The sequence below is a fragment of the Anopheles nili genome, chromosome 3 (genome assembly GCF_943737925.1).
Source record: "Anopheles nili chromosome 3, idAnoNiliSN_F5_01, whole genome shotgun sequence".
NCBI lineage: Eukaryota > Metazoa > Arthropoda > Insecta > Diptera > Culicidae > Anopheles > Anopheles nili.
In genome coordinates, this window is record NC_071292.1 from 71,123,906 (window position 1) to 71,137,552 (window position 13,647).

Genomic DNA, 13,647 nt, shown 5'->3' on the forward strand with positions numbered 1-13,647 from the left:
TTTTTTTTTTTGCATGTTCCCCGATCGTGGCCACATAATCGGCTCGCATTAGTCGCGCCAACAACAACGAGCTATGCCAAAGCGGCACCCGTCAAAACATCGCTAATTGATCGCGACGCCACAGCGACGAAAATGATGACGGCAACGACGACTACGACGACGTCTTGTGGCCCACGTGGTTCCGCAAACCACGCACCACGTGGTTGCGCAAGGGAAGCCCGTTTTCGCTTTCGCTTGGCGGACGAACTCTTTCCCACCGATCCTGGCGCGTTCCGGTAGCGATCAACGACTTCTCGTTAGAGCGAAACGTTTCGCTCTCGGATGCATCGAAATTGAAATTTTCTCCTCATTAAGGCTGGCACCCGGCGCGCGCACGCTGGCGTGGTAACGATGGTGAGCTGCTGGCGGGAAATCGGATGCGCTGCTGATGGGTGGAAAAACGCCGACGCATGACGAATGATACGGTGGTATCGCAGGTGTTGGGGTTGCGGGGGCTACGAATTTTGTTTATTATTTTCGGCGCCGCCGTACCTCGGAAAGGTACGCTTAGAAATAAATTAGAAATCTCACTTTCGGTACCCTTTCTGCCTCGCCGGCAGGGCCTAATGTCTAATGGAAGTGCGCCAGGTGCAAATGTCTCGATCGGTGCCCGCGGCGTGTATGTGTTTGATTGTGTGGGCACCTTTTTATTCGCTATCCTCTTCCGCTGCTCGCTGGGTGTTAAAATGCTCAACAAATGCCCAGCTTTTTGACTGATACTCCTGTGGATGGGAAAAGAGCGTGAAAGAAGGTGTTAGCGGGGGCTTTTTGGAGTCAATTTCCGTGCGCGGCTCATTAGGCAAAATGGGGTTGCCCAGCTGCCCAGGTGTCGTTCAAATTGTGCACGCCATTATGGGGTTTCATTTTTCCGACCCGAGGTGTTGATGATATCGGAAAATGTGCTGCATTGAATTCATGAATTGATACATCGTTCGGCGGCATCAAGATGATGGATTGTTAGTGATGCTTGAGTAGATGATATATTTACAAGCGTGGTAATTAGCAAGTTGAACATACAATTCAGGGAGAATTGTATGGAGAATTATTCATTACTTTCTATTGATGGTTGGAAGATGGCTTTACGAAGATGTATCATATTCAAAAACATATTGTAAATTTTTCGCACAATATGGAAACAAAAGTTTTGATAACATTGAAAATTATGCAACACGCATGACAGATCAGAACCAGTCGTAACAATTGCAGCGTCCTTGTTATTTGTTTCATAACGCGTTGCCCTTCTTAACAAAGCACGTTTTGGCCACTTTTTAATCGGTAGTAACAGATTGCAATAGAAACCCATTTACGTACTGCCATTTTCTCGACAGAGCCTTGGAAAAGTTTGAGACAAACTACTACTTACTTGGCTTTGCTCCGCACCGGTTGGCGCACTCCAGTTTGTACTCATTGTGGTAGGTGGTGTGGTCGGTTCCGCACACCGGATTGTACTGCGACAGGGTCAAACAGTTGGACATACAGCCGTAGAAGCTGCGTGACCTCGGTGCTGGCTTATCCTCGGCATCCTCCGTCGACAGCGTTGCGAGTGGGCGTTCTGTGGCCATCGGCCTGACGCCTGGCCAGTCTGTGTTCGTCTCCAGAGCGTGCGTCGTACCAGCTGATGGTCGATTCCGAGCTACTCGAAGCAGGAAAAATGAAAAACAGACCACCGTTAAACAGACTACCAGACATTGGATCCGTACAAAAACGCAACCTACCGAATTTCTTCCCCAGCATGAACGTGTTCGGGGCACGATTGAGCCACGGACTGTGACGTCTGGCGCGCCCTGGCAAGGCTTCGGCAGTGGCATCAGTAAGGGCCAGTAATAACGCTGCTGCTGCTGCTGCTGTTGCCCCCAGAGATGGAGCAGAGAACGAAACGTGTGGATTAGTGATGTGATTTCCATACGCCTGGCGCCCGCGAGCTGGCATTAGCCGCGAGCGCTAATTCGCTCAGCACCGTTAGCTTCCCGTAGCGGGGCAAAACCAGCACCAGGGCATTATTGCATCGGATTATTGCACTGCCTAATGGGGAGGTAGGGCGCCTTCCACACGGCCACCACTAGGTCATCATTAGCAAGTGGTGTGGCACAGCACAGCCAAAGCACAGCAGTCCGTAATGATAGCGGCGTGCGGATCAAACGGCCCCCAAAATCGATCGATCGATCGAGCCTCCGTGACCTCCGCCGTGCTAACACAGAAATCCCGCCTGCAGGGGACTGGTAAGGAAGGGTCGACGGGGGGGTGAACGCGTCTTCATTTTATGACCGGTGGAATCGACCGGTGGCTTGGCGGGACATTGACGTCGAGGCGTGACGTGGCGGTTCCTTGAACTTGAGCAGCACGAATTTATGGTCAGACTTGCCTTGTCTTGGGAGGTGTTTTCCGCTTGGAGGCACATTTAATTGGCCACGGGCGGTCGCCATCAATTTTCCCGCCAGCCAGGTGAGTAGGGGGAGGGGGGAGGGGCCGAAAACGTGTTGCGAAAATTGAAGTCACCGCCGCGCCGGAGATGGCACCGGAGCGGAAGCGATCGTTTGTGGTTGCGCAATGCGAAAAAGGTCGAACACGGGCCAGAGGTGCGAAATAGTTGCGGAATGTTTGCAATAAATTCTGACCAAGACAGAGAGAGAGAGAGAGAGAGAGAGAGAGAGAGAGAGAGAGAAATTAAAGGAAACACATCCGCAGTTGCATAATAAAACCGGCAACCGGCCGCTTTTCGATGCTAATAGCTTGCTGGAGGGAAATTGGCAAGTGGGCCAAAGAAATTGGCAAGGCCAGCTGGGTGGAGTGTTGCGAGTTTAAGGGGTTGAAGCCGCACATTTATGGGGCGAAAATCTGGAAAGGCCGTGCATTGAAGTGGCACTGATGGAAAGCCCTTTTAGTGGCGGATTTGTTATGAGGCATCAATAGGCGAGGACCTACGAGTGAGCCTTTACGGGTGAGGCTCTACCAATCGAGACTCTGTTCGGATCGCATGGACCGTGAGCCATTGGTAATGGCTCTCTTTTTTCTTGTTTTGTTGGACTGGCTTTCCGGAGGTTAATTTTCGCTCACCCAAAAAATCGTTCCGACGAACCGTGAAATATGGCTGCTCCGGCTGACGAAGGGGGAATCGAATTGGAATGAAAAACGCGTCAGAGCGATTTTTTCCGCGGCTCGCGTGTGGTGTCTCACATCAGCCACGCATGGTAATGCCCGTTCCGGGCAGCATCCGGCAACAGCCAGCGGCAGCAATCAGATAAAGGCTGCCGAGGGAGGCCGTGGAAAAAGAGAAATCCTCCCGCGGGCTTGAAGATTCGCGGGCACACTCAGGGTAAGGCTGTTTTTCCGTCCGGCCTTCAGCCCGACAGCACAAAAGTGCACCAGCCAGCCGGCGAGACGGTCGGTTGGATGGATGGAGACGAATTCAATTAGCCTCAAATCAAAAGCAGATCACGTTCGGTAATTATTTGCCAGCGATTATCGGTGGATGTCCATTTGGATGGTGAGAGAGAAAGAGGATAGTAAAAAAAAATACGGTGCAAATCCACACGCGGGCAGCCGGAAAATGCGGCCCGATTGCGGGAAAGCGGATCGATGGATGAATTTGCGGGTCGCCCAAGAAGGGGAATGGCGCGCGGGTTAGGGGGATTTGTGTCTTTGATGGCATTGAATGCACCTTGTGAGAGAAGTTGTTTGATGAAGATCTGTTCTGTGCGTGTTTGTGGAGACAATAGACGACGGGCGTTTATTTTGTAGCAGCAAACCCTGATTTTGTTGAACAACTTAATGAATCTCAACATGGTATAGTGCATTAGAAACCGTCAAGTATCTTATTTCTATCGCATTTTTCCACCATCCTCAAGTACATCAAATGATGCATATTTCGCCATTTTTCTCAACAAAACCTCTTTCCGGAAAGTTCCACTTTTCCGAGTGCGAATTGACCTTCTGTTCATTAATTCATTCGTGCATCTTCACGCGGAAAATTTAGCAAACCACACAAAGGTACCGCTCGGTGCACAATTTCCACTTCGACACCGAACACAGGAAGGTCGTGGCTCGTGAAAGAAGCAACACCAGTCGGCATCGTCGTGTGAGTTCGCTTGAAGGTGAGGAAGGTTTTTCCATTTTTTTTCTGGGACAACCTCGCACCGGCCCGAGATCGACCTCCATTTCCACGGTTGTACGCGGACCTCGGATTGGATCGGCAATAAACACACAAATTACCGCTCCGATAGGTACCGCATCCTGCTGGCGATCGCTCTATCAAATTGCGCAGCAAAACAACCCTTATTGCTCGTCTCGACTGGTGGTATCTATAGCAATGGCCCCTAGAGTGCTCGGTCGATTTGCATTTGCAACGATTGATGCGTTGATACGCGTGGGCAAACACACAAGCGGGTCGAAAGTGGTGTTTTGGATGGATCGTTTGAAAAGGAGAAGTGTTTCAGGCAGCTCATTTGGCCTCAGTGATGAAAGACCCCGCAGTTGATGTGAAAAAGAAAATCAAAGTAGCCGTTGAAGTCTACCGAGTGGTTTAAAAGCAAAAAATGCGATCAAAACTACGCGCGATCGTGATGGGACATTGATCAGAGGATGTACTTAATATGAGAAAAAAAATCTATCATTAAAAGCAATTTTTTGAAAGCATGGTTTCGAACAAAATGCTAGCACCTTCCTGAAACTGTCTTCAGGATTTTGTAAGTTATATTCACTTCGCTACCTCATTATAAAATTCTGAATTTTTAATGTTGGGCTAGGGAACTGTTCTAATGTTATCCCTCATTCCGGTTCGTTGGATGCGGGATCATTAGACCGACAGTTTAAAGGAAACATTTCCATGGAGTTTTTTCTGCTTGAGAGATTCAGCAAGATCACGGCCCTTCGTGGGTCATACTGCTTGTAACGCAATCACCACCTGAGCATACAGCACGATGGCGTGTAGCTCGTTTAAAGTCTCAGGCGTGAAACGACGTTTACCGCCCCATTGAAACCGTGCCGCACGCAAAGCTCGGTACACTTCCGCAGCTCGGGGTTGTCTTCGAATGTCTACTTACCGATCAGAAGCACCACGGCTAGCGCCGAGCGGCCGTTCCGTTCCATCTTCTCGATGCTCGGTGGCGCTTTGGCGAACTCCAGTGGACACGTTCTAAACCTACAGTGTAACTGCTGCCCTCGAACGCTGGACACCGTGCCGAATGCGATTCAGCTTTCGAGCTGCACCAACTTCACTAGTTCCGGCTTCGGTGCCACGTCTCCTTCGACACTGCGACAGCAGAAAAACGGTCCGGTCAACTCGTCCGGAGCTAACGAAGAATCGACGTTAACTGACCGCATGGTTGAGTCCTGCGGTGGTTCGAGAAGGCGATCCGCAAGGTGGTCCAACGCGATCGCGATCGATCGTTCAAGGTGTCGAGTTGCGGTTGTGTCTATTTTTTTCCTAAATATGTTCACCCCGTGGAGTGGGAGACGTTCTTAAGCTCGGAAATCGGAAGTTGAACGGCTCGTGTGAGAACCTACTCACAATGTAGGCCCCCACCATGCTCATTCCACGTGGTGGAAGTAATTCAGGTCTTCAGGTCTTCAGGTCTTAGGTGTTTGTAGAGAACTTAACATGCGTTTTTTTTCGTGATACATTTCATCGCTTTAAACACGAAGGCTTTAAGTGTTTTTGTTTCGTGCGTGATTTATCGGAATGTGTACAGCTTTCAACGTTTCATTGGCCGTCAAGGGTTAGTCTGTGATCTACATTGTTTCCTCATCCAGTTAATCAGGTTTGCTGGGAGCCCGGTTAGCAACTGATTAGCATTTCTGTTACTGACCAACCTCTCTGGATATCGCTGTGGGACGAAGCGGCCAAAATTAGCCATTTTTTGGGACCCTCGAATCCGGTTCTGAGATCAAGCGATCGGAAGACTGTCGCAACTAACACTTAGTGTGATAGAAACAGGCTCAACTGGATTTCAATCGGTGTGGTTTTCTTTCTCTCTTTGTTTCTCTCCCATTACTGGTGTTGCAGATGTTCTAGGCTTTCCTCGTCCCTGCGCTGGGTCAACAAAAATCGTGTTACCAAGAGCGTTTGAGGGTGACAGAGGAAGATAAATGATGATTGGCTGTTTTCAGCGGTTTGATGTTTTGTTGGACATTGGACTTCATTTGACGCAACGTTAACAACCCGTGGGGCTTAGGTTCTAATGAGCATTTAACGTGGATATTACAAGCCGCAGCAGCAAAATGTTGGTTTAACTAATTTCAAGAATCGAAACAAACAGCCTGTTTTTTTATTGCGAAGAGAAACTTTTGGATTAATATTCACAAACAATTTGGTGTGGATTTTTTGCTTACATCTTCCGCACATAAACCAACATGCTGAACAAACCATTCGCGGCGATTTACATGTTGATTGTCTCTCTCTTTTTAGAGGACGACCATCGAAACAGCAGATACTTTCGCAGTCGCATCTACATAATGAGATTAACATAATGCGCTAGTAAGGGGTAGTTTATATGGCTCATAAAATGAAACTTTCACACTGAACTGCTGCTTAATAGAGTACGTGGAAGAGAAGTAATTCGATCTCGCATTGACAGTTTTTAAGACATCAATCATATGCTGCCAAAAAACGGTTGAATAAAATATGAAAATTGAAAGTGACGTTTTCTCATCATAACTGTTGATCGTGCTGGTGTGAAGAAATTTCGTAAGACAATAATTTTGCATGACATTAAGTAGCATTAAAGGAATGGGAATTGCCTCTTTGGAAGTGATCCTCGTTACTACCTGTTAACTAGCACTCTGGCTTCGTAAATATATTCGTAAATAGCAAATCGTCACATGTCAGTTACACGCGAGCACTGTCAACGGAAACATTCCATTCGGACCCGTCCCTACGTGAGGGAGATTCAGGCTCCGTACAAGCACGTACAACACTCCGGGGGACCGGTACTTTACGATCATCCCCCAAAAGCCTCCCTGCCAGAGCCGGGGTATCGATTTCGTCGAACTGTCTTCTCCATCGCTTCATCGACGACGACGACGTCGACGTGAGTTATGGAGCTTTAGCTACCCGACAGTGGAGAAAATGGTCGACTCTGTTCACTCGTTCAAAGTCGTTCCTTCGACAGCTGCGACGAAGCGTGAACGATGATTTGATGAGAGAAGGAACTGCCACCGGGGACGCGCCGGTTTCGGGTTTGATCCCCGACGTTCCGTTTCCATTCCGATGCGGTGTATAATGTTGCAATTTATATTCGCTCTACAGCGTAATGATGTAAATGTCCTGTCGCCCGTCCACCCGCCAAGAGGGCATGGCTTTTGCTACGAGTTGGCCTTTTCACGGGACGAAACGCACCCACCCGGTGGCGAAATAGCTCGCAGCTATTCCGAGGATGCTCCACGCGCTAAGCCACCTCCGGCAGGGATCCTAGCTCGAAGACGTAGGTAAATAAATAATGCCGGACGAAGCGAGCTTTTTTTCTAGCCTTGGGAGGGAAAAATGAACCATCCCTGAACCGAACGGAAGAGCGCGAAAGTGAGAGAGAGAATGAGGGTTAAGAGTGAAAAGGAAGCGACCCAGACTGTTCACCAGCTGGAGAAAGTTTTCCGACGAGAGATACCTTGGAAAGGGGTACGAGGACGAGCGTCTTCTAGCCCGGCAGACACGCAGGATGGCGAGGCGATGCGAAGATCTTCTTAATTGCATATTTAGCAGACAGTTCAAGGTCGGCTGGAGTTGGGAAGCATCGAGCACGATGTCGGCGACCCAAAAGGTAGCACCGGAGGATCCATTAAAATGGCGCAAGATTACGAACGCGATTACGGTTGGCAACGGTGCGATGGGACTCGGTGTATCCATGATTAATTTTTCGCTCGTGATCATCTCCAGCGCAACCGTGAAGCTGTGGTTGAATTAACGCCGCGATTGAGACGAGAATGGCTCCGTTTGATGACTGGTAGCATTAAATTTGATGAGGGCGTACAGCGATTAGAGGTTCATTTCGCGATAAGGACACGGACTTTCTCGCAACACCATAATGCTGCTTGGTTGGAAAGTTATCATTCCTAAACGCCTGAAGGTATGTGATTTTCTGACATTGCACAACGCCATACTCGAGTGGGAACGATTGTTCCGTTTCATTTTGGCGCTTCCTTAACCATCCATTGGGAACGGGGTACGGTAACCTTTAGTATGCTAATGAAACGCAAAATGCAAATTAATTTGCCGGGCAAGGCGTCCTATGAAAACATTGATACTTTATGCTAACCACCGAACTTTTCCACTCGAAAGGGGATTTAAAGCAAACACAACCCTTTCGCCATTCGACCCTTTCGATCGGTTCACGGTCATTGGCGCGAATGCGCATTTAAAACTCTTCATCAGATTGCAAACTCTTCGGAAAAATTCTGCCACCATCGGAGCAGGAATTTGTTTTTCCTGTTTCCTTCCCGTCCACCGACGCTGATGAAACGTTGTCAATCATTGCAAATTACGAATAACAATTCGCTTTAGTGGACTCATGCCTGACGGTGGGTTTGGGGTTTTTAATATGCAAAAATCGTTCGCTTACCCCCGTGTTCTCACACCAGCACGGCATCACGGCTCTTTGCGAGCCCTTGGGAAATGCAATGAAGTCGGCGGCACACAGCCAGCACACGTGATTTCCAATCGCTGGAGCGTATCGCAAGGGCATGATCCAATAATCAAACAAAACATCTGTTGAATAGGAAAATTGGAAAAGCTCCCCGACGGTCGCTCCGACCCCGAGATGTGTGTGGCTCCCAAGAGGGAACAGGAAATCGGAGAGATGGCCAACGAAGGGAAACGTAGCACGCCGGCTCCATCGGCATGACGTTTGTTTATCTCCGAATGTTTGATTGTCTTCCGAGCCGGGCCAGATCGGTGACGGGTGGGAACGAAAAAGGAGCCCAGAAGTTGGAGGAAAATTTATCGTGACTAGACTTTCCAGCCGAGTCTCCCATAAGGCCCCAGCTGGAGGATGCTTGGAACGGGAGCGGGCATGAAGACAATTGGAAAGCAACCCAAAGAGAATGGTGGCTGGTGCCGTCGACGACGAAAGGGATGGAAAATCACGACCACGGCTGCTCAGCCGTACCTGTGCGATGGTTGGCAGGACTCGGGCATCGTGCGCCGTCTGGGAACTCACACACCGATCCGCGGGCGTCTCCATTCTCGGGGATAAAGCTCGCCTCCGGAAACACCTGGCTTCTGGGGTGGGGGGTCCTGGGTCCGGCCATGAGATGATGATTGAGGAACGTAACACGTCTGGCGAAACGGTGCAAACATGCCGGGAATGTTAAGCGGGTAACGGCAGCTAATGGATTGTTTTAATCAAATTCTCCCGGCGTGGAATGGACGGGATGCAACCGAGCATGGCACCGAGCGGACCCGATCCAACAGCCATTACGAGATCAGGTATGATGGTGGTGCGTGCGTTTGTGTAGGTGTGGACCCGTGATGGTATTGAAGCGAAGGAAATTAACTTCCGACCTGGAGCCAGGCTGGTTGGCTCGTTTCGTTCGTCGTTAGCCGGAGCGACCCTGCCAGCGGGCAGGGATTACACCGAGCGATTATTGTGATTATGTAAATTAGAGTTGATTGTGGAGGCTTTGATCGTCCCCGGTGAAGGCTGGCTGGCGTGAAAATGACGGACAAGTCCGCACGGGACGTGGAAGACTTTCAAATTTACGGTCTAATTTCGTGCCAGCGGCGCCGGTTGAAGTGATGGCCGCCCGGCGGTATGCAACACGCAACACAAAGTGATTGTTGAATGAGGGCGTGCGAGTTGCAGCAGTGTCGGGCGCATATTTTGGGTCTGCTGCTCTGCTGGCACAGCAGGTCCATCGGGATAATCCTGATTGACTGGAGTGAAACCTACTGCGGTACTGTAATACATAAATAATGTCATGGGAACTGCTGTGGAATGTTCAAAATTGTTGTACCCAAAATTATGAACAGCGTAACGAAGGTTGGCAGCAAATAATTCGAACATGTATGCTTGCCAAACTCGCCTAGACAATGATCTAATAAACTCCTTAACCACCTGATCTCGGTATCGGAAATAAATTGCTCCCTACACCCAGCTGCCCATTTCGCATGGTTCGTAATTTACGACGAAAAATTAACTCCCTGCGGGAAACTTGAAGGCCCTTTTCTAATACTAATTGAGCCATTTCGCTCCACGGCACGCGCTCATATTCAATCATTTTTTAATGCCCTACGTAGGTACACAATATCGCCGATAAAGCATTCCACGACCCGTCCGCACCACGATGAATCGCTCCATTACGCGCGTTCGGTGGAAAACACGGAGACCGTACTGCACAGCAGAAGCAGAAGAAGCAAAAAAAAAGCACTTCATCCCGGGCACCGACGACGAATGGGTTGAACTTTGTGTCGTGAAAATATTTCACCGTCAGCCCGCGCGCCACAGGACACCGGAGAACACATTCGGGAACGGCTTCATTGCCAGAATCGCTCCGTCTCGCTTGCGTGTGCGTGACGTGAGTACGCGTCCGACGTAAGCGTGGGCCAAGCCGTTACGATGATGATGGTACGCATGGTTCCAAGCGCCGCCAGACGGGGACAATAACAAACAATGCTGGAACAACAACAAGGAACAGGGAATAAAAAAAAACAAGCAAGCCCGAACAAACGTGGCCCGGCGTGCCGGAGAATGGATGCCCGAATTTTCGATGGGTCGGCTGGCGTCAAGCCGTCTGCAAAGTAGCGAAGGGCACGGCGTAAAAGGACCGAAGCCAAGGTGGCTGCGAACCGGTAAAACCTACGCAATTTGTCAGCCATCCTCCGTTGGTTGTCGCCCCATGAGCCTTACCACCGATAGCTCTCGCCGACAGTGGCCATATTTTATGTGTCTCGCCTCGCCAGCCATTGGTGGGTTGGAATGGCTCCAACTCGGTTGCCAAAGCGTCGGAAGCGATCGGTTAGCCTGCCGGGCGCAGTTAACAGCTGCCAGCCAAGGGCCTAGGTCTAGGGAATCTCCAAAATTCACCATGACACGACGCTTCCGCGCGACGGCCTGTAAACAATCCCACCGGCTTCGCATTGATATGCAAACCGATGCGGATACCGTTGGGGAAGCGAGAAATGTCGGAATCTCCACCGGGACATGACAGGAGACGACGCCTTCCCGTGTAGGCTTCGGCCGAGCGGCAGTGCCTGCCAGACACACCACGCACGACGTCTATCGTCTAGCTGCAGTCGAGCCGGTTTTCCCAGCCGCTCTTGCTCTCTCACTCGTTTCATTGGTCTCTCACTCTCTCTCCCACTCTCTGTGCGCCAAACGGTTGGATGCACAGTCTGGTGTAGGCAGTGGGCGACCGTTGTGTCGAGTATCTCGATGTCTAGACACCGACTAGACATGCCTCGAACGTCAACCGCCTCCTGGCTCGTGGTCGGGCCGTCTCCCCCGGGACTGGGCCCAACCACCTGGCCTGGCCAGCCTCTGCCCTGGCTTCAGTGCCAGCTATCATCGGGGCCTGTCACGAGCTGGCAATAATCAATTTCGCTTCCCCACTAGCCCCATCTCGTCGTCCGGCGCGTACCAGACACAATCGGGCGGCGAATCTGCAGACTGCGACTGCCGGCTGCGGTTTTGGTTCCGCCGGGCATTTTGTGGTTTTGGCCCCGGCTGCAATGACTAGGTCGGTCGAGTCGTCTTCTGCAGTGGGCTTTGCATTTGTAAGCACCGCAGCGACAACACGCGGAGGGAGAGAGTGGTTATGCCCTTTCCGGTGGGAAATGTTTGCTGGGTGTAATTATTCCACATCAAACATCACGGGCTGCACGTTTGTCGGGAAGTTGTTTCTCTCGGCGGCTGAGGCACGGCTGCTGTTGGATGGTTATCGGGTTGGTTTCGAGAGATTCAATTTACTGATGTGGCTTGGCAACGAGTTCCAGATTGCAATCACAATATTTCGGTTTGATAAGCTCGAGACTTGTACTATGATGTACACGATTACGTAGACGTTAGAGTACGCATGATATGCTTTTTTGACTCGAGGTTGCTTGATCATGCGAGATGATCTGATAAAATTTTATCGTGGTGCGATACTATTTGTTAGATTAAAATCATGCTAGAATGAAGGGCGATACATTTCCATACCGCGAAGTGACATTGTTAGAATGTTTAAGGTGATTTTCAAAGAGAGATAACATCCGGATTGATTGTTTGCATTTGATTGTTTGCTACGTACATAGTTTTTTTTAACTATTGAATGAATAGAGCACGAGGAGTCTACTATCTGAACATGATAGAAATTAGCTGGGAAGTAGGGCTATAGCCATCCACAGGAGCTATAAACAACGTGAGTTTAAATTTCGTCTCTCGTTTGACAGTTCACCCAAAGATGTGACAGCCAGGAATTCCGCTAGTATACTGTGAGAAACTAGTACACTACTTGGCATCTAGTCGTCATATACTGAGCATTGATCTTTCATGCCACATATCAAACAAGTAATTTGCGTAACAATTGCAGCATAAGCTCACACATCCATGAACACACATCACACGGCTTTGACGTTGGTCGTAACCACGCGAATGGAGTCCGCGCGAAGTCTCAGCTGAGCGAGGCAACAAGCGAAAGTCATTTGACAGCGTGAGCGTGAGAGCCGAATAATCTCACCAAAGTGAGAAACATCTTGAGCTGCCGTCAGCGACCGCCGCCATAGTGATTTCTCATGCGCACGCGGTGTGTCAGATCGGTTCTCGAGCAGACAACAACAAAGTCCGAAAAGGCAGTGCAACCTGGCGTTGGCGTTCCTCTTAACATCGAGGGCATAGTAATTGCCGTGCGTGTGTTGTGTTTTAGAGTTTGCCAATGCTCTCCAGCCCGTCGAAAGTGGCCATCAATCGACGTGTGGTGCCGTTTGTGGTGTACCAACGCGCTACTCGTGTGAGTGACCGCAGTAGGCTCATCTCAGCGTGTTCCAGCCGCCAGCTCACTTACGTGAGACCACAGCTGCCCGTACCGTCGCATCCGGCGCGACCCAGCACACGGGGTGACATATTAATGAGGCGAATAAATAAAAATAAGCATCAACACACGCGGCCCGTGGGCCACAGAACTGACGGACCGCCGCTGCCGGCTCAGTAGCTGTCACCGCGTGTTTCGGGCGAGCTCGCAATACTCGCCGACTTTCTCGCGAACGCGAACCGTTTCGTGTGCGCTTTGGTGTTACTCGGTTTTAGTTTTTTGATTGCCTTTTGCTCGTTGGCCACTGTCAGAACCAAGGTGGGATGTACGTGCGTGAGTGTTAGTACCGTGCGGCCGAGTCCGTGAACGGGTTGTCCCCACGATAGCGGTGATCCGGTCCGGGCTGGAGAACAAAATCGCCCAGTGCCCTCGATTCTGTCCGGAAGATCCTCACGCACCAGTGGGCAGGTGAGAGAGGGAGAGAGAGATAGAGTGAGAGAGAGAGAGACGTGACTGGCGGCCCTTTCCGTCGCCGTGGATCGACCGCCTCCGTGCGCCATCTTTTCGCCGTGCCGCGTTTTTGGTTTATTATTAGACCTCGTGAGTCTCGTGAAAGCCGCCCGCCTGAAAAGCGCGCGCCGTTGCGTGTGTGTGTGTGTGTGCTTCCGCCGT

The 13,647-nt window shown here is 50.3% G+C and overlaps 1 protein-coding gene across 1 annotated transcript; it reads right to left on the reverse strand.

Annotated features, from left to right (window-relative positions):
* Positions 1–729: 729 nt before the first annotated feature.
* LOC128726974 (uncharacterized) lies at positions 730–5,124 on the reverse strand. The gene is made up of 4 exons (XM_053820828.1): positions 5,079–5,124; positions 1,755–1,877; positions 1,403–1,672; positions 730–761 (listed from the first exon to the last, which is right to left on the reverse strand). Exons 1-4 carry the CDS (start codon positions 5,122–5,124, stop codon positions 730–732), a joined length of 471 nt encoding a protein of 156 aa, XP_053676803.1.
* Between the last annotated feature and the right edge of the window lie 8,523 nt (positions 5,125–13,647).